General features: G+C 55.2%; 2 protein-coding genes across 2 annotated transcripts; both read left to right on the forward strand.

The window, feature by feature from the left end:
* Window positions 1–955: 955 nt before the first annotated feature.
* On the forward strand, window positions 956–1,526 carry ADM5 (adrenomedullin 5 (putative)). Its single transcript, XM_026481803.4, has 2 exons — window positions 956–1,059; window positions 1,271–1,526. The coding sequence occupies exons 1-2, from the start codon at window positions 956–958 to the stop codon at window positions 1,524–1,526; spliced, it is 360 nt and encodes a 119-aa protein (XP_026337588.1).
* A 209-nt stretch (window positions 1,527–1,735) lies between these two features.
* Window positions 1,736–19,959, forward strand: CPT1C (carnitine palmitoyltransferase 1C). The gene is made up of 20 exons (XM_026481800.4): window positions 1,736–2,523; window positions 3,052–3,129; window positions 3,239–3,393; window positions 7,624–7,763; window positions 9,610–9,781; window positions 10,016–10,117; window positions 10,207–10,344; window positions 12,949–13,026; window positions 13,259–13,366; window positions 13,481–13,565; window positions 14,127–14,322; window positions 14,463–14,645; window positions 15,230–15,335; window positions 16,860–16,976; window positions 17,264–17,428; window positions 17,658–17,792; window positions 18,435–18,587; window positions 19,046–19,159; window positions 19,299–19,391; window positions 19,640–19,959. The coding sequence occupies exons 3-20, from the start codon at window positions 3,253–3,255 to the stop codon at window positions 19,823–19,825; spliced, it is 2,412 nt and encodes an 803-aa protein (XP_026337585.2). The 5' UTR covers window positions 1,736–2,523; window positions 3,052–3,129; window positions 3,239–3,252; the 3' UTR covers window positions 19,826–19,959.
* The last annotated feature ends 1,988 nt before the right edge of the window (window positions 19,960–21,947 follow it).

The following is a 21,947-nucleotide window of genomic DNA, read 5'->3' on the forward strand; positions in this document are numbered from 1 at the left end:
CAGGCGAGGGCTGACTGGCAGTGACTACTGCCCTGCCCTCTGCAGCTGGGGAAACTGAGTCGGGGGGGGTATGTTAAGGGAATAGAATTCCTTGTGTGTCTTTCCCCCTCCTAGCTTGGGACTTGGAGGTGAGGGATGGAGGGAGGGACGAGCGGGGTGTCCTACCCTAGGGCAGCAGGGCCTCCCTGCCTCCCTGCTTTACAGAGATGCCTCAGAGGCCCCACTGACAACTCCCCAGGGGCTGTGTTCACCCTCTGCTGCAGGCACGGCATCTACACTTGACCCTTTCCCATTGCCTTGTGCACCGAGTCCCTGGTCCCCCAGGACGCTGTCCACAGGACCCGGATCGCCTGTGCCGCCATGACTTTCCACGGCCCTGGCTACACCTGCTTCGGTACGGCTGGAGCCCTGGGCCTGGCGGCGCGTCACACTATTCCTCTTCCAGGATGGTGTCCCAGCTGTGCTGGGGCCCAGACTCCCTTTGTCCACAACCTGAGGTGGCCCCGCACGCCCCGCATTTCCTAACCCAAGAAGGAGCCTGGTCCTTGAGACCTCATGGTCCCCGATGGGTTGAGGTTGAGGTCGCAGGAGCCCAGCGCCTCCCTGCCCCCACCCCTTTCCTGGAAGCCCTAAGCTGTGTCAACCACTAGCAGGTGTCAGCTGCCCCGCCCCTCTTCCCTCCGCCTTAAAGGGGTCCCTCTCCCGAGGCCTCCCAGGGTCATAGCTCTGCCGTGTGACCGCACCCGTGAGGGCTCGGAGGCCAAGGAGTAGGACGTGGGAGTCCGGGTTCTAAGCTTACCTTCTGGCGTGGTGTGGGCTCCTCGACTCTTGGCCTCAGTTTTCCCCGCCTGAGCAGTGGGGACTGGCCCTGATTCCTGGCGCCCAAGCGGGCCTCCGGGGGCCTATCTGACTCGGGAAGGGGGCGGAGCCGCACCCCGGAGGGGCCGCTTCGCTCATGGGTTTTAAGGACCGCTCCCGGCCCCACCCCACGATGACTTCCCACATCCTCCTGTTGCTTCTCGCCTCCTCGGTTCTGGGGGACCCGGACTCCTTGGGCAGGTGAGAAAGGCGGGCGGCAGCAGGGACAGGGCGGGAAGGAGACCGCGAGGAGCGTGCGCCCTCTTCAGGCCCCTGCTTTCCGCGTCGGTGGAATGGTGATCTGTAAGCGCGCCTCTGCGGTCGCGGAGTTCTGGGTGCTCCGACCCCACTAAGACACCTTTCTCGAGAGGATTCTGTTTGAACCCGGCCTTCTCCCATGCTCCCTCCCCAGGCAGCCCCAGCACCAGGTCGCCCAGCACCGCAGGCGCCTCTGTTCCCTGGGCACATGCCAGACCCACCGCCTGCCAGAGATGATATACTGGCTCCGCTCCGCCTCCACCAAGGAGCTCTCAGGGAAGGCCGGCCGCGAGCCCCAGGACCCTCACAGCTACGGGCGCCGCCGTCGGCGCGAGGCCCGAGGCCTGCTCGGTCTCCAGGACCCTGGCCTGAAGAAAAAAGGCCAGCGCAGTGCCCAGCTTTCTGGGTGATATCGGGAGCGTCCCTGGCCCTCCCCTGGACTCAGCTTACCCATCTGTGTATTGGGGCCACGACCCCAAGTTTCTTTCCCCCTAACTCCATCTCCTGGGCTCACTCAAAAACTGTCTCCCCGCGCTGTGACTGGGCTGGACCCGGGGGCACACTGGACCTAGCGTGTACAAAGAATACTAACGTCCAGAGCCTAATAAAACGAGTTTCCTGTTTCAGCCTCTGCTTGTCTGTGCCCATTTCGGCCTCCCCATCTGAGCCCAGTCTCTAACACACTCTTCCCCTTTATCCATGCACCTTTTCCCACACGGAAGTCCCTCTGACTGTCTAACTTGAATCCAATCCGCTGTAGCTTCTCCTTAGCACCACTCAGTCCGTGCAGCTGCATTTTCCGTGGGCGGTTTTGGTGGGCTGACCCAATCCCCAGAGCAGCCCTCCCTCCTCGGGATGGTAGAACTTTGATTCGCTCTGGCTGGATACCCACGCGCGTGACTTTACGTGTACCCAAAGGTGGGCTGTGAATGCCAAGCAGAGCCTCGTTTTGCAGAGAGGAAGGAGAGCGAGACAAAACGGAGTGGGAAGTCCAAGAACCTGGGGTTCGGAGGAGAGGAGCTGCTTAGAACCCGGGAAGCCAATGGTGGAGAAACCGGGCCAAGTAGAAAAAGACTGAGGACCAAGGATCGAACGGAGGGAAAGGATTGGACGCTGGGATTCGAGGGGGCGGGGATAGAACGCAGAGGGCTGGAAGGGGGCGGGGATAAAACCAGAGACTCGAATACCCGGCAAGGCACACGCGAGGCAGAAGTCTGGGTACCTGGATGTCGGATAATAGGGGGCGACCAGGAGCTCCGGAGGCCCGATGACCAAGTCGTGGACTCGTCGCACTGGGATTGGACATATGCAAGTGGGAGACTTGGGTCTGGCGTTCTAAATCGAGGGTGGGGGGTGTGCTCGGGCTTGGTCTCCAGGATCGGATCGGCGGACCTCTGACTCAGCGTGGTAAGTATCGGAGGGGCCCGAGCTCCGGCGGGGCCTGGAGGCCTCTGGCTTAGGTTGGGCGTGCGGGTGTCTCCATCACTTGTCCTCAAAGCTCCCCTCGGCTCACAGCCTCAGCATCCCTGGCTGTGAGGCATGCGCAGTAGGGTGCTCCCTCCTCCATCCCCCTCCAGCCCCCGGCGCGGGGGAGGGGACGCTGGGCCACCCTAGAGCGGACGAATTTATAGACATTCCCCCCCCCGCTCCTCCCCCGCCACTCCCCACCCACCCCATCCCCCCCCCCGCCCTGGCATGGGAAGCGGAAATGGGGCGGACGGTGCCAATGTCCGGCAGGTGTTCATTTCAAATGGGTCTCGGACTAATGTTTTTCTTTAGACCCCGCAACTCAACCCTGGACCGGTTTCCCGCCCCCAACCCTGAATCTTGAAAGTCCTTCATGGGGAGGGGCGCACTGCCTTGCACCTCGTTCTCAGCAGAACCGCAAAAGGGATTAACGCGTGTTGTCCCTCCTGCCTCTCTATGCGTTCACAGAGGTCCGCAATTGATGTCCCTCCAACACCGGAGGTGTCTGGCCGAGTCCTTCAAGACCCCTCAAGTGGTTAGGGAAGGGTGAGCTGCCGTCCAATATTCCTGGGTCTGCAGGAGGAGGGGGTTGGGGGCCCGGACTCCTGGGTCTGAGGCTGGGAACCTGGAGAATGACCCTCTGTCCACTTCCCAGGGCTCTAGCGTGACATGGCTGAAGCGCACCAGGCCGTGGGCTTCCGACCCTCGCTGACCTCGGACGGGGCTGAAGTGGAGCTCAGTGCCCCCGTGTTGCAGGAGATCTACCTCTCCGGACTGCGCTCCTGGAAAAGGCACCTCTCCCGTTTCTGGGTGAGGAGGGCCGCGGCTTGGTTTCCTTCCAGGAATCCAGCTAGGTGTTTCTGGGGTGCCCGAGGCCCACCTCCGGCATCTTGGTGGTTCCACTTCTGGGATCCTGTCACCCCCTTCTGGGAATTTTGCGGTCGACTTTCAGAACCCCTTAAATAGCCATTTCTGGGTTCTCCGAGGCTCACTTGGGAACCCTCCACCTCACCTACTGTGAACCTCTAATCACCCCTTAACAGCACTTCCTGGGCCACTTCCCTGTTTCCTCACACCCCGAACCCAGCTTCCACCCAATTTCTAGAATTTAGACCCCATACCCCGTGGTGCTCCCCTCACCTTCCCCTTTCGTTTCCAGGTTCTAAACTGGGTGCTCATTTCAGAACCCTATGACCTGATCAAGGTCTTGGTCAGCCCACACCCCAATCCTGAAGGACCCTTCTTCCCCCTAGCTTGTGCCCCTGGGTCTGGGGGCCACCTCCCTGCCCTTGCTTCTGAATCCCCAATACCCCTCTCCAGTAGGCGGTGCACCGTCCCTGTGGTTCCCAGACGTGAACCTCCAAATGTCTGTATCCGTACTTCTCCAACACTACAGACGCTGCCGTCCCAGTCTGGGCTCGTTGCCCTTGCTCTAGAATAAACCAGAGCCCGTGCCTGCCCCCGGGGTCACCAGTTCTAGAACTCTGCCACTGCCTACATCCAGAGTCTCCCTGGTGGTCACGTCCTGTCTGTGAACCCAAGTCTTGAACACCTGTGGGGTTGGCCAAGCCTGACTTTGAGTCCTGGCTCTGCCACTTACTAGCTGTGCGGCCTTGGGCAAGCGCACCTCTCTGAGCCTCAGTTTCCCCACATGTCCAGCGGGGGTGCTGATAACACCTCCCTCACAGGACAGTCGCGAGGATTAAGTGAATTCTTCTTACACGTAAGCACGGAGCGAACTGCCTGGCCCATGTCAAGTGCGGAGTAAGTGTTAGCTTTTGATAATCTAGTTCTTGATTCATTAACCAGGTATCTAGGGAGCATTTAGTAAGGGCCCGCCACTGCTTGGGACACTGGGGACACGGCAGGGAGCGAGACAGAATCTTGCCCTCGCGGAACTCTCGATTTAGTTGGAGAAGGCAATAAGGGGACAAATAAGCAAGATGTGGGGTGTGTGAGATCACGTGACTTGTGCTACGGGACCAGTAAAGCCCAGCCTGCGGGTGGGCAGAGGGAGCCTGGGGGCCTTGTCACTAAATAAGGGGGTGGCCTGGGCCCAGGAGGATCTCCTGAAGCTGAGACGTTTGAACAGGCTGGATTGAACCTCTATAGCCTTATGAGTTGTTAAAATAGAGAGATATCTGTTCCAGTGGATAAATAGCGACTACCCCAGACCCCCAAAGAGCTGCTTTTTTTTTTTTTTTAAGATTTTAAGTAATCTCTACACCTGATGAGGGCTCGAACCCACAACTCTGAGATCAAGGGTCACATGCTGTACTGACTGAGCCAGCCAGGTGCCCCCCCCCGCCCGAAAGAGCTTCTTCAGCCCTGCCCCTGGAACCCCCTGGGCCTCAGGCTAATCCATCAATTAAAACATTACCATGTGGCCATTAGTCTGTGGTTAAATACACATATACACACACACACACATATATATACACGTACATGTATTTTTTTTTAATTAAGATATGGTTTCAGAAAAAAATGCATAGATTTTTAAAATGTACAGTCCTTGAATTTTGACAATACCTGTGTAACCAACTTCCTTTCAAGACAGCATGGCCTGGACCATTCTAGAATATTCCTTTGAGCCCTTTTCTGGTGAGTGCCCCCCACTCAAGGCAACCACGGTTCTGATTTCTATGCTCGTAGATGGATTTTGACTAGTGCTGCATTGTTGACTATTTTGAGTCCCCCAGACCCTCTCATTAGTATTAATTGATAATTGTAATAATGATCATTCTTGCCTTTCTGTCACACAGCCACCTCTCTCCCTGTTGGACACCTGGTGCTCTTATGTCCTTCCTCTTCCATCCTGGGACCCCAGGGGCCACCCTGAAGTCTCATAGCTCTTGGAACATGGTCCCAGGGTGAGGGCTGTGCGGAACTGAAATTCCCTAATTCCTTCATTTATAAAATGGTATCCCTGACAGCCCCTCCCTCAAGGGATTGTTGCAGGCATTAGTTAGTTTAGCAGAAGGCCTGACTCACAGAAGGGACCAGTCCAACATGGCCGTTTCTATGATCCTGGCAGTCCGCAGACTTGCTGTGTGCCCTCCGGCATGTTCTTAACTTCTCTGAGCTTCTGCTCCCTCATTTCTAAAATCACATTAGGTGATATTTAGTGTGTCCTGGGCTCTACACTCACCAAGCCCTTTAAATCCTTTGCTCGTGAACGACTCTTGATCTTGGGGTCCTGAGTTCGAGCCCCAGCGTTGGGTGTAGCAATTACTCAAAACTAAAATCTTTTAAAAATAAAAATAAACCTATTGCTCATCTGATTCTCATTATAGCCTTCTAAGGCAGACCTATTATTAGTCCCACTTTGCAGATGAAGGAACAGAGGCCCAGAAAGGGGCTTTTTCACTTTCCCAAGGTCACACAGCTGCTAAGACGCAGAGCTAGAATTTGCAGTCTGGCTGTGGGGCCCACGCTCCTGCCCGCTATCCTGGGCTGCTTTTCTAGAATGTGGTCCCAGGACCCATGCCACGGGGCTGTCGTGAATTACGTGCAGTGGGTCATTTGGGCCAGGCACGTGGCACCGCATCCACGTGGGTCATTCATCAGCAGGGGTCAGAGTGATTCGCAAGATGGTTTCCAAATGCACGTGAGAGTTGGCACTTTGCAGTGCACCTGTTGTGTTAGGGTCCCGAGGCATCTGGATGATTTGAGGGGTTGACACGACCCTCTGTGGCTTTAAGGACAAGTTCTTCAAACTTCCTATCTTCTCGGGTTTTCTTCACCTGTGCGATGGGCATAATGGTATCTACTGCTGCCTTACTGAGCAACAGGGCAAGGAGATGATTGATTGATGCCCCTGGCTCTTGGGAAGGGCTCTGGAGACATTTATTGTTATTACGAAGCTCCTATTCTACCGCAGTCCAGAGCACCAGATTCAGGAACCGACAGCTTCTCTTAAAAAGAAATTATGAACAACGAAAGCACCACGTTTGCCAGTAAGCTTTTCTGGCCAAAATTCGTCAAATGAATAAATCCCCAGAAAGCAGCAGAGTAGCAACAGAAAGGATCATCATAATCATGTTTATTGAGCACCTACTGTGTGCCTGGCTCTGAGCTATGCAATTCGCCCTCTCCCCAGCCCCCTTTGCTTTACTTTTCCTCCACAGTCCTTATTGCCATCTGTCACACTACCCTAAATCCTTTCCTTGGGTAGCTATTGTCTCTGTCAGGACAGCAGGACTCTTGCTGTCTTGTCACTGCTGTAGGACCATGATCAGCATGTGTGGAAGGACATTTTCTCATCCCACCCTCGTGACACTGCTATGAGCCCAGTACTGGGATTGTTCCCATTCTAGAGATTAGAAAACAGAGTCGGGAAGGAGAAGCCACTTGCTTGTGGTCACTTAGCTCGTTAGTGACAGAGCAGGGATTTTAAACCCGGGGCTCCAAAACCAAGCTCTAAACCATGATCTCTGAGGCTTTCCTGTTGGTTCAATGTGGGAAAAAGAGAGAATGTGGTTTCTTTGAGCCCTGATGCCGATACCCCCACTAACAGTAGCTCTTATCACGCTCTCTGTGTGACCTTGAACCTAAGTGTTTTCTTTTGTAAAATGAGATCACCGAAGTACCCACCTCACAGGGTTGGCAGGGGGATTTTGAGTTCATCCTTCTAGACGGTGCTTGGCCGTGAGCACTTGGTTAAGTGTTAGCTATCTCCATGGCACTTTCCTGGGAGCCTGGTTAGTAGCCCGGGACTTCTAGTCCCTGGAGTTCTAGAAGAACTACCGAACTCCAGACCCTGCTGCATATGGGGGATCGTTTTGCCTGAGAGTAACCTCCTCCAGGGAACCCTCCCTGACTCCTTCCATTTGAGCAGCCTGCCTCCGCGGGGCTCCTGTGCCTTGCTCTGTCTCCATTTGCACTCACTTCATTCCTGACCCACCTCCCTGAGGGCAGGGCCCAGATCTGTCCGGTCCCCACTGCGCGTCCTGAACCTCGTGCTGGGTGCTCTGTCAGTATCTAAGAATGGTGCTCAGAGGAGGGATAATTGATTGAATGGGTGCCCTTTCCTCCCCACAGAATGACTTTCTCACTGGTGTGTTCCCCGCCAGCCCCCTCAGCTGGCTCTTCCTCTTCAGTGCAATCCAGCTCGCCTGGTTCCTCCAGTTGGATCCTTCTCTAGGACTGATGGAAAAGATCAAAGAGTTGCTGCCAGACTGGTGAGCTCCCCCACGTGAGCCTAGGAACCTCCCTAATTCCTCTGCCTCAACCCAGTGAGTTTCTCTATCAGCGTGGCATGCCTGCTAAAGAAAAGTAACCTCAAACTAAATAAATAAATAAAAATTTAAAAAATAAATAATTCTTTTAAAAAGTAACCTCTGAGACTTACTTTGGGTCAGATTAATAAAGGCACGGCATGAGTAAAATGGAGGTGATTTCCTCCCTTTCTTGCTAAGAGGGACGCTGACAAGCCAGAAAATGTCCAGATATGGTTATATATGCACTGACAAAAGTAGGAGCTCTGCTGGGCTCCAGTTGTGTAGTCTTAGGCAAGAAACTTCACCATTCTCTTGTCAGTCTTCATTTATAAAATGTAGGTAATAATAATCGCTTCCCAGGTGGTTGGAAAAATTAAACAAAAGCATGCACATGGAGGGGCACCCGGCTGGCTCAGTAGTGGAGCGTGCAACGCTTGATCTCAGGGTCGTGAGTTTGGGCCCCACATTGGGTATGGAGCCTACATAAAGAAACAAACAAATAAATAAAATCCTTTTTTTAAAAAAGCATGCACGTGATCCATTTAGTAGAGTGCCAGGAGGTTACTAAATGGGAGTGGTTGTATTATTATAATTGTCATTTTCGGGAAAGGTCTGGAAGCCAGGTGCGGGTGAAGTGACAGGTTCTAATGGTTCTAATTCTTGGCTTGTCCTGGGGAAGAAAGTTCAGGGTTTTTTTGTTTTTGTTTTAAAGATTTTATTTATTTGAGAGAGACAGACAGTACAAGCGGTGGGAGGGGCAGAGGGAGAGGCAGACTCCCCACTGAACAGGGAGACCAACCTGGGGCTCGATCCCAGGACCCCAGGATCATGGCCCGAGCTGAAGGCAGCCACTTAACTGATTGAGCCACCCAGGCGCCCCGAACATTCAGGTTTTGTACAGACAGTCCCAAAGGGCAGACCCAGGATCAGAGGTAGGAGTTTCCAGGAAGGCTAGACTCACCCAGTCTACAGAGGGGAAGTAACTCACCCCAAGTCCTCCCGCTGGGCCTTGCTTGAACGTCTGATCGCCGCTTTGCAAACGTGTTGGTCTACTGTAGTTTTCAATCAGCGGTTCCTAAACCTGAGCGTGTACTGGAAGCACCTGAAGCTTGTTAAACACTGTGGCCGGGCCCCACCCCAAGAGATTCTGCTTTGGTAGGTCTGGGTGGGGCCCGCGGATTTGCATTTCCAACGAGCTTCCAGGCCGTGCGGTTGCTGCCGGGCCAAGGGCCACACTTTGAGAACCACTGCCTTAGAGTATAATTTGATTTCTGGGAGAGAAAAGTGTGTCCCCCCCCCCTTTTTTTAAATATTTAATTTATTTCTTTGAGAGAGAGACTGCGTGCACAGGTGAGTGGGAGGCAGAGCAGAGGAGCGGGAGAAGCAGGCTCCCCACTGAGCAGGGAGCCCCAGGCAGGACTCAGTCCCGGGGCCCTGGGATCGTGACTGGAGCCGAAGGCAGACGCTTAACTGACTGAGCCACCCAGGGTGCCCCAAGTGTGTGTCCCTTCAAAAAATATACCAGCTCCCACTTACTAAGTACCTACCAGTTTCCATGGTTAGTGATTTTAGGAGCTTTGGTGTCCTCACGAACCCTGGGGAGGAGGGGTGTGGCACAGGGAGAGGATCCAGGCCTACTTACAAAGAGGAAACTGCATTTCCATGACTGACTCCAATTCTAGAAGATATGCCCCCAGTCAAAGGACCAGGGTCAGAGGACGCCGGGAAGAGCAGGGGCTGGGTGGGGTCGGAGGGGAGGGGCGTCTGAGGCCGGGAGACCCAGGCCTGTTCTCTCTCACTCCCCCAGGGGTGGACAGCACCACAGGCTTCGGGGAGTCCTGGCAGCGGCGCTGTTTGCTTCGTGTCTGTGGGGAGCCCTCATCTTCACGCTTCACGTGGCCCTGAGGCTGCTTCTGTCCTACCATGGCTGGCTCCTTGAACCCCACGGAGCCATGTCCTCGCCCACCAAGACCTGGCTGGTATGTGAGGGGCAGAGCCTTCCTGTCTTCTCGGTCTCCTCTCTGGTCTCTGCCCTCACCTTTCTGGGGCCCTGTCCACCTCTCTCTGATCTCTAGTCCTCCTCCCGGGCTTCTGTCCCCCACTTCCTCTGGGTGTCTATCCCATTCCCTCTGTGGTTGCCACATCACCCCCCGACCCTGGTCCCCGACCCCAGTGAGGGGTGTAACGACCCACTAATTCCCGCTTCCCTCCAGGCCCTGGTCCGCATCTTCTCCGGCCGCAAAACAATGCTCTTCAGTTACCAGCGCTCCCTGCCACGCCAGCCCGTGCCCTCCGTGCAGGACACGGTGCGCAAGGTGGGCCTGCCTGGGACCTCCACCAGGGGCGGGGAGGGGGGGCAGGGGCGGGCAGGGGCATGACCTACCCTCTTCTCCTTGCCTCTCAGTACCTGGAATCCGTCCGGCCCATCCTCTCCGACGAGGACTTCGACTGGACGTCAGCCCTCGCGCAGGAATTCTTGAGGCTGCAGGCGTCGCTGCTGCAGTGGTACCTGCAGCTCAAGTCCTGGTGGGCGTCCAATTACGTGAGTCCCAGACCCGGATCCGCAAGGTTCTGAGCGCTCCTTCCTAACCAGTAGGTCTAGGCCCCGCCCGGCCCCGCCCAAGCCCCGCCCCACGCCCCAGGCCCTGCGGCGCGCGAACATTTTGAGCCCCGCCCCATGCTCTATATTCCAAGCCCCGCCCCCCACTCCCATAATTTAAAGCCAGCCCCGGATGCCCCGACGTGCTGCTCCTATTCTCCAGTATTCTGAATCCCATGCGTCATGTGCCAACATTTTGAGTCTCCCCACTCCAAGCTCCAACGTTCTGAGCTTGACTTCAATAATCTAAGCCCCGCCTCCAGGGCCAGCCCACACCCACAGTCCCGCCCCCAGGATTGGAACCACAATTCCTGGACTTATCCAATGTTTCGGCTCTCCCCCAGCCGGAGGCAAAAAACATTTTGAGCCCCCGCCCCCAGAATTGTTCTTATTTTGCCCCTTCCTTCTGCGCAGGGGCACCTCCCCCAAATGGGCTTCAATTCTGAGTTCAGGAACTAGGCCTTTGGTAGTATTCTCACTTGAGTTTCTTGGGAAACTGAGGCACAAAGCAAGACAGCATTTCACCCAAATCAGGGCTTACAGGCCTCCGATTCTGTAGGAAGTCATAAACAGCCGGCAGGCAGTGTGGGATGAGGCGGCCGTAGCAATAAGGAGACACATAGGGTGGTGTGAGTGTCTGGGGGGTGGGACGGTCTGGGGACACCAACACTGGGTGTGTTGATTAGGGTTCCAGGAGGAGAAGTTCTTAGAGCTGAGTCCTGAGGGTTGGACAGAACTTGACCTTGTCAGGTTGGTAGGAGGGAAAGGGCTGAGCAGAGGTGAGGAAGTAAAGAGGTTGTAGGGCATAGGCTGGGAACGAGGAGGGCTTTCCTCTGGCTGGAACAAAGGGTTGCAGGGTGATCCTCACGAGAGGTGAGGGTGGAGTGGTGGGGAGAGGCCTGAAGTCTAGTTGAGGACCCTGGACTTTTTCTAGGGGTGCCAAGGAGCCATGGGAGGATTCAGAACAGGGGAGGGTCAGGATCGGCTCTGCTGTCGGGGAAAGACTGGAGGCTGGGAGGCTGGAGAGGATGTTAGGGTGAGGATCTGGAGAGGAGGAGGAGGCCTGACAGGCAGATGAGGCAGAGTCAAGGGCAGGAGGGTGGGGCTGGGACTGCCAGGCTGGGGGTGGGGAGATGGCAAGGATGGCACCCACGGGCCTCACGTGGTGTGGGGGGAACTGCGGGGCTCTCTCTGAGATGGGGAGAAGGGCAGCAGCTTTGGAGTGAAGGCACTGAGCTCCATGAGGGTGCCTGGGGGGTGCCGGGGAGATGCCCTGGGGCAGACGGACACCTGAGTGAGGGCTCAGGAAAGAGGCCTGGGTGACAGCAAATGGGACCTTCAGCTGCAGAATGAAATTGAAACATTGGACTTGGAAGGGAAGAGGATCTGGGACAGAGCCCCAAGGGGCAGCAGCATGGAAAGGTCAGTCAGACAAACTCCGTGGAGGGGACCGAGTCATGTCTGGAGGGGTAGGAGGGAAACCAGGCCTTAATTTTTACATTTTTTTTTTCCTTCAAGCTGTTGGGCCAGGTTCTGTGCCAGTACGTATGCTCATGTGCGCTCGGACACACACACACACACACACACACACACACACAGTGTATATATTTCACCATACCTCTAAGGCACTGCCAATTATACCCCATTATCTAAAGTACAACAAACAAAAAACGAAGGCCGGGGCACCTGGGTGGCGCAGTTGTTAAGCGTCTGCCTTCGGCTCAGGTCATGATCCTGGGGTCCTGGGATCGAGCCTCACATCAGGCTCATTGCTCAACAGGAGGTCTGCTTCTCCCTCTGCCTGCTGCTCCCTCTGCTTGTGCTCTCTCTCTCAAATAAATAAATAAAATCTTTTAAAAAATAACATCTTAAAAAAAAAACCCATTCTATTGTATGGATAGACCACACTTAGGTTGTCCTTTCATCTGTTGATGGACACTTGGGTCTCAGTGGTATTTTTTTTAACCTCATATGAAATCATTTCACATAATTTTTTTTTTAAAGATTTTATTTATCTATTTGACACAGAGAGAGTCAGCCAGCAAGAGAGGGAACACCAGCAGGAGGAGTGGGAGAGGAAGAAGCAGGCTCCAAGCGGAGGAGGGAGCGCGATGCGGGGCTCGATCCCAGGATGCTGGGATCACGCCCTGAGCCTAAGGCAGACGCTTAACGACTGAGCCACCAGGCGCCCCCATTTCACATATCTTGTGTGCGCCTAGCTTTTTTCAGTCGGCAGCATGTCTTGGTTCTTGCTCATTCTGTGGCAGTAACATAGATGCGCCTTGTTTTTTAGCGGCTTGGTAGGGTTCCAGAACACGAGTGTAGCACGCTTTAGCGAACTGATCCCCAACTGATGGGCTTCTAGGTTACTGCTAGTTACCGATCATGATGGCCTCCTTCACTGAGCTCCACTCGCCCCGTTTGACACGGCAAAGTCTGGGGGGTCTCGCCACTCCCACTGTCCCGCCCCCCGCCGCCCCCCCCCCCCCCCCCCCCCCGCCTTGGCCGCTGCTGCCCCAGCCCGGTGTCTCTCTGCCCCACTCCTAGGTCAGTGACTGGTGGGAAGAATTTGTGTACCTGCGCTCCCGGCGCTCGCTGATGGTGAACAGCAACTATTACATGATGGTGAGAGGGGGAGAATGGGGCTAGGAGCTGGGGACGGGCCGGGTTCATAGCTCCCCAGGTCTAGGTTTGGGATGTCTCTGTGGAAAGTGGGGTTTAGGGTCAGTGACCCGAATCAGAGTCTAATGCACCATCCCGCCGCCTGTTGGGGTCAGGATCTGTGTTTGGGGTCCATGCCCCCATCAGGGCCAAACCTGACTCCAGGCATTTTGCCTTCCCCTCGGCTGGCCCCCAGGACTTCCTATACGTCACCCCCACACCAGTGCAGGCCGCTCGTGCTGGGAACGCAGTCCATGCCCTCCTCCTGTACCGCCACCGCCTGAACCGCCAGGAGATCCTGCCTGTAAGAGTCCCCCTCCCCCACCCGTGGGCTGGGGACGGAGGCTGTGGTCCTGTAGCTGCGCGGCCAGATGGGTCCTGGGAGGCAGTGTCCTCCTGAGCCCGTGGTCTCTTGCAGACTTTGCTGATGGGAATGCGGCCCCTGTGCTCTGCCCAGTATGAGAAGATCTTCAATACCACGCGCATTCCCGGCGTCCAAAAAGGTGAGCTTCCTCTTGCGTCCTCGCAGAGGCGTCACAGTGTAGTGGTTGAGAGCGTGTTCTCCTGGGTTCGAATCCCAGCGCCATCGCTCCCAGGCTGTGTGACCTTGGGAAGGTTACTATCCTCTCTGAGCCTTAGTCGTCTTATCTCTAAAACGGGGTAATAAGGGTACATAGGGTGGGGAGGATTAAATGAGTGTTTAGAACAGTGCAAGCCATACAGGCAGTGTCTAATAAATGGTGGTCCTTCTCCCCCTCCCCCTCCCCCTCCCCCTCCGCCTCCGCCTCCGCCTCCTAAGATTTTTAAAATTTGAGAGAGAGAGTGTGTGCGCCTGGGCTGGCAGGGGGAGGAGCAGAGGAGGAGGGGGAGGGGGAAAGAATCCCAAGCCGACTCCCTTCCGAATGTGGAGCCTGGAGCAGCTGGATCCCCCGACCCTGAGATCGTGACCAAAACCAAGCGTCAGTCGCTCAACGACTGAGCCACCCAGGCGCCCTAAACGGTTCTCATTCTTGCAGTGTATCTGACCTTCCTGCCCTCCGTCCTTCTGTCCACCCCACCCCTAGACCACATCCGCCACCTCCGGGACAGCCGACACGTGGCTGTCTTCCACAGAGGCCGATTCTTTCGCGTGGGGACCCACTCCCAAAGCGGCCTGCTCTCCCCCCGGGCCCTGGAGCAACAGTTCCAGCGAATCCTGGATGACCCCTCCCCCGCCTGCCCCCAGGAGGAGCATTTGGCTGCCCTGACCGCCGCCCCCAGGTGAGAGTAAGAGGTCGGGGGACCTGGAGGCCCAGCCAGCCTCTGGAGGTTGGGGAAAGGCAAAGTGGGGGGCCAGGCAGAGGCTGGGGAGGGGGCAGGGCCAGCCTGGGCTAGACACGTGTCCCCCCCCCCCCCCCCAGGGATGTGTGGGCCCAGGTGCGGAGTTCCCTGAAGATCCAGGCCAAGGACGCCTTGGAGGCTGTGGAAGGAGCTGCCTTCTTTGTATCACTGGACTCGGAGCCTGCAGGGCTCACCAGGGAGGACCCCGCAGCTTCACTGGACGCCTATGCCCGTGCCCTACTGGCTGGCAGGGGCCATGACCGGTGAGTCAGCCCCTGCACTTGAACCTCGCCCCAACCAGTGACCTCAGAACCGGGTATCCAGACCTAGGACTCTGGACACTAGACAAGCAGACCCTGGACCCCAGATCTGAGAACCACCAAACCCCAGACCTAGACTTTCAGACCTAGAGACCCCCAAAGCCAGAACCCCAAGCCTGAGGACCTCAGGCTCAGAACCACAGAATCCTTAGATTTTCATGTAGGCACCCCAAACCCAGGACCCCAGACCTGGGACTTCCTACATAGAGATCCTCAGACAACTTCCTAGATGCACCCCAGGCATCACTCTGATTTCTGAGGTTCCCAGAAGAGTCCCCCTAACCTCTCAGCTCCTCGGGAGCCTTGACCCTTTCTTGGCATGTCCCCTCAAAATCTTCCAATTTCCCAAGCCTTAGACATGCCTCAGAAACCATCTAGACCACCTGATGGAGAACCCCCTCTTAGAGAGCCCCACACCAACCTTGGTTCCAGAAAAATCCATCCACCCTGACACTCCTACATCCCACAGAGAGTACCTGAGTTCCCTCTTGGCCCCTCGGTGACCGCTTTGAATTCTCCCCCTGCAGCTGGTTTGACAAATCCTTCAATCTAATTGTCTTCTCCAACGGGAAGCTGGGCCTCAGCGTGGAACACTCGTGGGCCGACTGCCCCATCTCAGGACATATGTGGGAGGTAGGACAGCCATCCCACCCCTGCCCTGGGGACCATCGGCCCCATTTCCAAAGACCTCCCTCTCCAGGGCCTTACACTCAGAGGGAAGACAGAGGCTCAGACAGGCAGAGACACGACTGGAGTCGCCCAGCAAAGAAAAGGGGGTCTGGCATTATGACCTTCTTTTAATGAATGGGCAGTTGGGGCTCAGAGAAGGGAAGGGCTATGCCCAGAGTCACAGAGCCAGGAGTTGCAGAGCAAGAATGTGAATCCAGAAAACTCTGAGACCAGAATGTGAGGCCTTTCAACCACATCGCACTGAATCAGAATGATCTTCCAGCTCTGGCTTGCTGTGTGACCTTGGGCAAGTGACTCCCCTCCTCTGAGCCTCGTTTCCCCTTCATCGGATGAAAGGGTTGGATTTTCTTTGATCTGTAAGCTCCCATCTGATCCTGAGAACCTTAGCATCTCTATTTACTCTATTTTATTTAGTGCCTAAATCATGGGGGTGGTGTCCATACCCTGTCAGGTTCCCACTCTTGTAGCATTACCCGAGGTGCTGGATGGGGCCCAGGGTGGGATCTGGGGTGTATGAGGGGGAAGGGAGGCCCCTTTCAGATCTTAGGAGCAGCCCCGGGTAAGCACTGGCTCTTCAGTGTCTGTTTCACAAATGAGAATATTCTCCCCTTCGATGATGCCGGTAAATGAAAATGTCAGTTCAGCTGGACCTCAGACCCCTCAGACCCTTCATGTCAACATATGGTTTCTGCACATCGACTTGGAATGAAGAGATGTCACCTAGAATATGATATAGATCATGGGAAACTCCAAGGCCCCAAGTGAGGTGTTCTTCTCCCGGTGTGATTCTAATGTTGCAATGCGGATATGAATCCCTTCTTCCGAAGTTATCGTGAGAATTAAGTGGAAGGCTCGCGGGTGCTAGGTGTTCCATCAAGGATGATTTAAAATATTTAACAAGCGGCGCCTGGGTGACTCAGTCGGTTAAGCATCTGCCTTCGGCTCAGGTCATGATCTCAGGGTCCTGGAATCGAGCCCTGCATCGGGCTCCCTGGTCAGCAGGGAGTCTGCTTCTCATTCTGCCCCTGCTCATGCTCTCTCTCTCTCAAATAAATATTTTATTTTATTTTATTTTAAGATTTTATTTAACAACCAGCAGGGGTGGGTACCACCCAATCAGAATGGAGGCGGACCCTTCTGGAGGTCCATGCTGTGCTCGGCTCTGTCTCTCCTGTCTCAGGAGCCTGGTGGGGGTGGTGGGGATGGGGTGTCTTGGGAGGGCTGGAGGGCCGTTGATGGCTCTGTCTACCAGCAAGGGGTCAGTAAGCACCCGCTGAGTATTAGTATCGGCCCTGCTCTCAATGAACTTGAACCTGAGAACCCGCCTATGAACATCAGGACTCTGTTTCTCAGGGACTGCCCCCCACCCCCCAACCCCCAGAAGGGACTTATGAAAAGAAGTCCCCGGTTAGATGGCTCTCAGCCCAGAGGGAGGAAGGGACTCTGACAGCCTCCGTTTGTACACAGTTCACTCTGGCCACAGAATGTTTTCAGCTGGGCTACTCGGCAGACGGCCACTGCAAGGGGCATCCTGAGCCCTTGCTGCCCCAGCCCCAGCGGCTGCACTGGGACCTTCCAGAAAAGGTGAGACCAGGCTTTGGGGCCTCTCCTCCAAGTCCCCAAATCCCCCTGGCTTTGACTCAAAACTCATCCCCACCCCCAGACTCAACTCCAACCCCATCCCCAACCCCAGTCCTACCCGACCCCCATCCTGAATCCAGCCCTTCAGCGACATGTTTGTCTCTGTCTTCATTTCTGCATTCCACTCCTACCCTGACCTGATTCCCACCTCCACTTCCAGCCCCACTCCCAGCTCTAACCCTACCCCATCTGTAACCCCAGCCATCCCTCCCTCCCTCCTCCTCTGGCAGATACGTCTGTCCATCTCTCTAGCCCTGAGGGGAGCCAAGACCTTGTCTGGAAACATTGACTGCCACGTCTTCCCCTTCTCCCACTTCGGCAAGAGCTTCATCAAACGCTGTCATCTCTCTTCAGATAGCTTCATCCAGGTGGCCTTGCAGCTGGCCCACTTCCGGGTCAGTTGGGGCCCTCAACCTCAGCCCCTTGCCAGGACTTTGGTTCCCCTAGGCCTGCCTTTAATGACTCTTCTTGGTCATTGCCCTTGTGGGTCCGCCATCTTGATTTCTCTCTCCCAACCACATATTCCCCGAGCAGGAGGAGGCGGGAGGTCTACACAGAGGCGGGTCAAGTCTGTGAAGATTTCCAGAGACAAGCTGACAGGCTCCTCCGTTCCTTGTCCCCCAGGACAGGGGTGAATTCTGCCTGACTTATGAGTCGACCATGACTCGCTTGTTCCTGGAAGGCCGGACAGAGACAGTGCGGTCTTGCACTAGGGAGGCCTGCAACTTCGTGAGAGCCATGGAGGACAAAGAGAAAACAGTGGGTGTAGGCCTCGTTTGAGGCTTTGGTCCTTTCCATATTCTCATTCCTACATTTGCAAATATTTTTGGAGCACCTTCTGAGGACTAGACCCCATGATGGGCATTATGGACAAAGGAGGAGCCAGACCTGGTCTCTGACCTCAGGGAACTCACTGGTGGGGAGAGACAGAGATATTTCAGCGTAGTGTGATTCATGCTTTAAAGGGGGTCACATAGGGCACTAGGGGAGAACCCAACAGGGGTCCTTGGTTCCACAATGTAGCTCTCTTTGATTATTTAACCTCTATGTGACCTTGTGAATTCCGTTTGTACCCTTCCATGTAGTCTCTATATAACCTCTCTACTCAGAACCCCCCCGAGTACATCTGTTCCCTCTCCCCCTACCTATTTTGCGTCAATGGAAGGAGTTGGGGCCCTAGATCAGACAGACCTGGGAATCCACCTGATTCTGCTTTACTGTGTGACCCTGGGCAAGTGACTTCCCCTCTCTGAGCCTCTTTCCCCTCTGTAAAATAGAATTGGTATCTCTGCCTTGTAGGGATTTTGCAAGCTGGGTTGAGGCTGGGGGTGTGTGACAAGCCCCAGCAGTAAGCCCACTTCCTGTCTTTCCATGACCTGTGACCTTCCTGGGGCACCCCAGGAACCCCAGCGCCGTGCTCTGTTCCGCCTGGCGGTGGAAAAGCACCAGGCTCTGCTGAAGGCAGCGATGAGCGGACAGGGAGTTGACCGGCACCTCTTTGCGCTCTACATCGTGTCCCAATTTCTTCACTTGCGGTCGCCCTTTCTGGACCAGGTTGGGGTGCAGGGAAAGGGTTAGAGAGGGAAGAGGGGAGCCACGGGAGGAGAGGGGTACTTCAGGACAAGGAGGGTGAGGTTGGAAAAGGGAGGTATTAGAGGAGAGAGTTGGGGGGGTGGAGAGGGAAAAGGGGGAAAGAGAAGGGGAGGAGGCGGGGTCAGGGAGAAGAGGCGTGGCGGGGCCGGGGCGGAGAAAGGGGGCGTGGTCAGGAAGACCAGAGAGAAGGGCGGGATCAGGCAGAAGCGGAGAGGTGTGGTCCAGAAGGTGGAGAGCAGAGCGATGGACGGAGGGGCGGGTGTCAGGGAGGGGAAGGACAGAAAAACAGGGCAATTAAGAGGAAATAGGCAGTCAGGGGAGGTCAGAAAGGGCCAGGGCTGCGTGGAGCTGAGCCAAGGGGACGCGGACGGCGGGTCTGTCGGTCTTTATTGCATACTTGACCACCTTCTGTCCCTCAGGTTCACTCGGAGCAGTGGCAGCTGGCCACCAGCCAGATTCCTGTTCAGCAAATCCACCTGTTTGACGTCCACAATTACCCCGACTATGTTTCTTCTGGTGGTGGATTTGGGCCTGTGAGTGGAACTGGGCCTCTTCCCACCTCCCTGGACCCTGGGCCCTGAGGGAGGAGGGCGTTGGGGGTCTGCACTCCCGCCTAGTGGGGGAGGAGGGGACCGGAGGCTATTTGGTTCCCCTCCCTCTGCCTCTCTCCAGGCCGATGACCATGGTTATGGCGTTTCATACATCTTCATGGGGGATGACACCATCACCTTTCACATCTCCAGCAAAAAATCTAGCACAAAAACGGTGAGACATACTTGAACACATACCCCTGCACCTTCCTACCTCAGGACCCAGGCGTCTGGACTCCTAGCTCCCTCCTCTCCGACAACCAAGGAGTCTAGAATCCCAGCTCCCTGCTGCCCCCACAATCCAGGAATCCCAGTCCCCAGCCCCTTCCTCCCTCAGACCAAGACATACCAGCCCTCCTGTTTTCCAGCACTGAGGAGCCCGTCTCCCAGCTTCTCCTGGACATGACGTATTTCTCCTTCCAGGACTCCCACCGACTGGGGCAGCACATTGAGGATGCACTGTTGGATGTGGCCTCCCTCTTCCAGGAGGGGCAGCGTCCTAAGCCCAGGTGCAGAGGGTTACAGGAGGAGGACTCGGGGCACAAGGGTGGCTCTCTCCCCTGCCATAGGAGGGGCTCCGGGGCACCCACGAAATCCACCAACTTTTGACCCCTTCCTGAAGGGAGCTGGTCTCCCTAAGAGCTAGGGAGAGGGTCTCTACAACTGGGCCAGTGCAGGACAGAGGTGGCCTGTTTGGGTTTGGAAAATCCCACATCTGGTCCAATAAAGATGCGTAAGCCGGGTGTGTGGTGTTTGCCGTGCTGTTGGGCTGGGCAAGGGTGGGAGAGGTGAGGATTAGGGTGGAGGAGGAGAAAAGTTCCCCTCCATCCGCAGGCCCAACCATGAATTCTCAGTTCCAATCAGTTTCAGCTGCCACTCCCAATCCTGCCCATTCTCTTACGTTCCCAGCTCCAGTCACACCAAACCCAACCATCCAAGGCCAACCCCAAACAACCCCCCAAACTCGCATCAGTCCAGTTCCTGCAGCCCCAACGCCACTGCCCGCCCCAAACATAAAGATCGACACCATTCCACCCACCCTAGTTGACACCCCTCCAAAGAACCCCTTAAGATTCTTATTCCTCAACCCCACCCCCAGCCATTTCAACTTCCAGCTCGATGAGGGATTCAGCTCCCATAACCAGGAAATGCACTACCTAATGTTTGCCCCTGTGACGATTCCAACAACCAACGACTCCAAAACACCATACCCCATGACACCTGACAGCTCAGCCACAATTCGAAGCATACGACCAACACAAAAATGTCCAACCCCAAACTCCATCATGCCACCAAAACTCCCATCCCCACCATTACCCAAACTTAAACTTGACCCATAGTTATGACTTGAAACACCACACTCCTTGATCACACCCCCACTCTACTCCCATACCACTACAACCCCCACCAGTTCAATGGCAGTCATATCAACACCAACCCCATCTAACCACACCAAAAACCCCAATGATCCAATCCAGTGCTGTCACAATTCCCATATTCCATGATACCAAGCCCTGTTGTTTCTGTCAAGTCAAGCATAATAACCCAAGCCCAACAACACATTAAAATCCTGAACACCTTAACTGCCACCAGCCCAACCTCCGCACCCAACCCACTAACTCTAGTGGTTTTGAAAAATGTCCATTTGAAAAATGCTGGCTCAGTCCGTAGAGCTTGCAACTCTTGATCTCGGGGGTGTGATTTCAAGCCCCATGTCGGAGGTCGAGTTTACTTAGTTAAAAAAAAAATTTCCACAAGTACTTTGGTGCTCTTCCCTCCACAAGGTGGACCCCCATCCTTCTCCCCTTGAGTGTGGACTGGAAGTAGTGACTCTTTTCCCCCGAGTGAAAGAATGTGGTAGAAGTGACTGTGACATGAAAGACATTCTGGCTTCCTTTTCGCTCTCTCTCTGGATCACTTGCTCTGTGGGAAGCCATCCGCCATGTCGTGGGAACACTCAAGCAGCCTGTGGGGAGGCCCATGTGGTGAAGCCCTGAGGCCTCCCACCAACCACCAGGGAGGAACGTGTGAGGGGACTATCTTTAAGCAGATTCTCCCATCTCAGTCAACCCTTCAGATGACTGCAACCCAGCTGACCTCTTGGCTGTAACCTCATGTAAGACCCTGAGCCAGACTCTCAACTTGCAGAAACTGTGAGATAATAAATGTTTGTTGTTTTAAGCTCTTAGGTTTTGGGTTTTCTTTATATGCAACAGTAGAAAAGTAATGCAAACTCCAAATACTTCAGCTTCAACTCCATATCCCTAACCTCATCCCATTCCCAAGTCCCATTTCCAAATCCATCCCTATGGTGGACAGAGCCTGAGGTGACCCCCGAAGATCTCCCTCCTCTCAATGTACATACCTTTGTGTCATCCCCTTGAGTGCGGGCAAACCCGTGGCTTACTTCCAATCAATAGTATATGGCAAAGGTAAAGACATGCCACTCCCTTAATCTCTCCATGGGGTGAGAGAGTCTCTTTGCTGGCTTGCAGCCATGTTGAGAAAGCCTCCTTTCCAAAGAGCTGTGGGTGGCCTCTAGAACTTGAGGGCCACCACCAGCCAACATCCAAGAAGGCTCTGGAACCCTCAGTCATAGAGCCAAAAGAAAATGGATTCCGTCAACAGTCTAAGGAAGCTTGGAAGTGGCTCTCTCCCCAGTAGAACCTCTGATGAGACCACAGCCCTGGACAGCATGTGAATTCCACCCTGGGGAGACCCTGAAATGGAG

This window comes from Ursus arctos, unplaced genomic scaffold, assembly GCF_023065955.2.
Source record: "Ursus arctos isolate Adak ecotype North America unplaced genomic scaffold, UrsArc2.0 scaffold_19, whole genome shotgun sequence".
NCBI lineage: Eukaryota > Metazoa > Chordata > Mammalia > Carnivora > Ursidae > Ursus > Ursus arctos.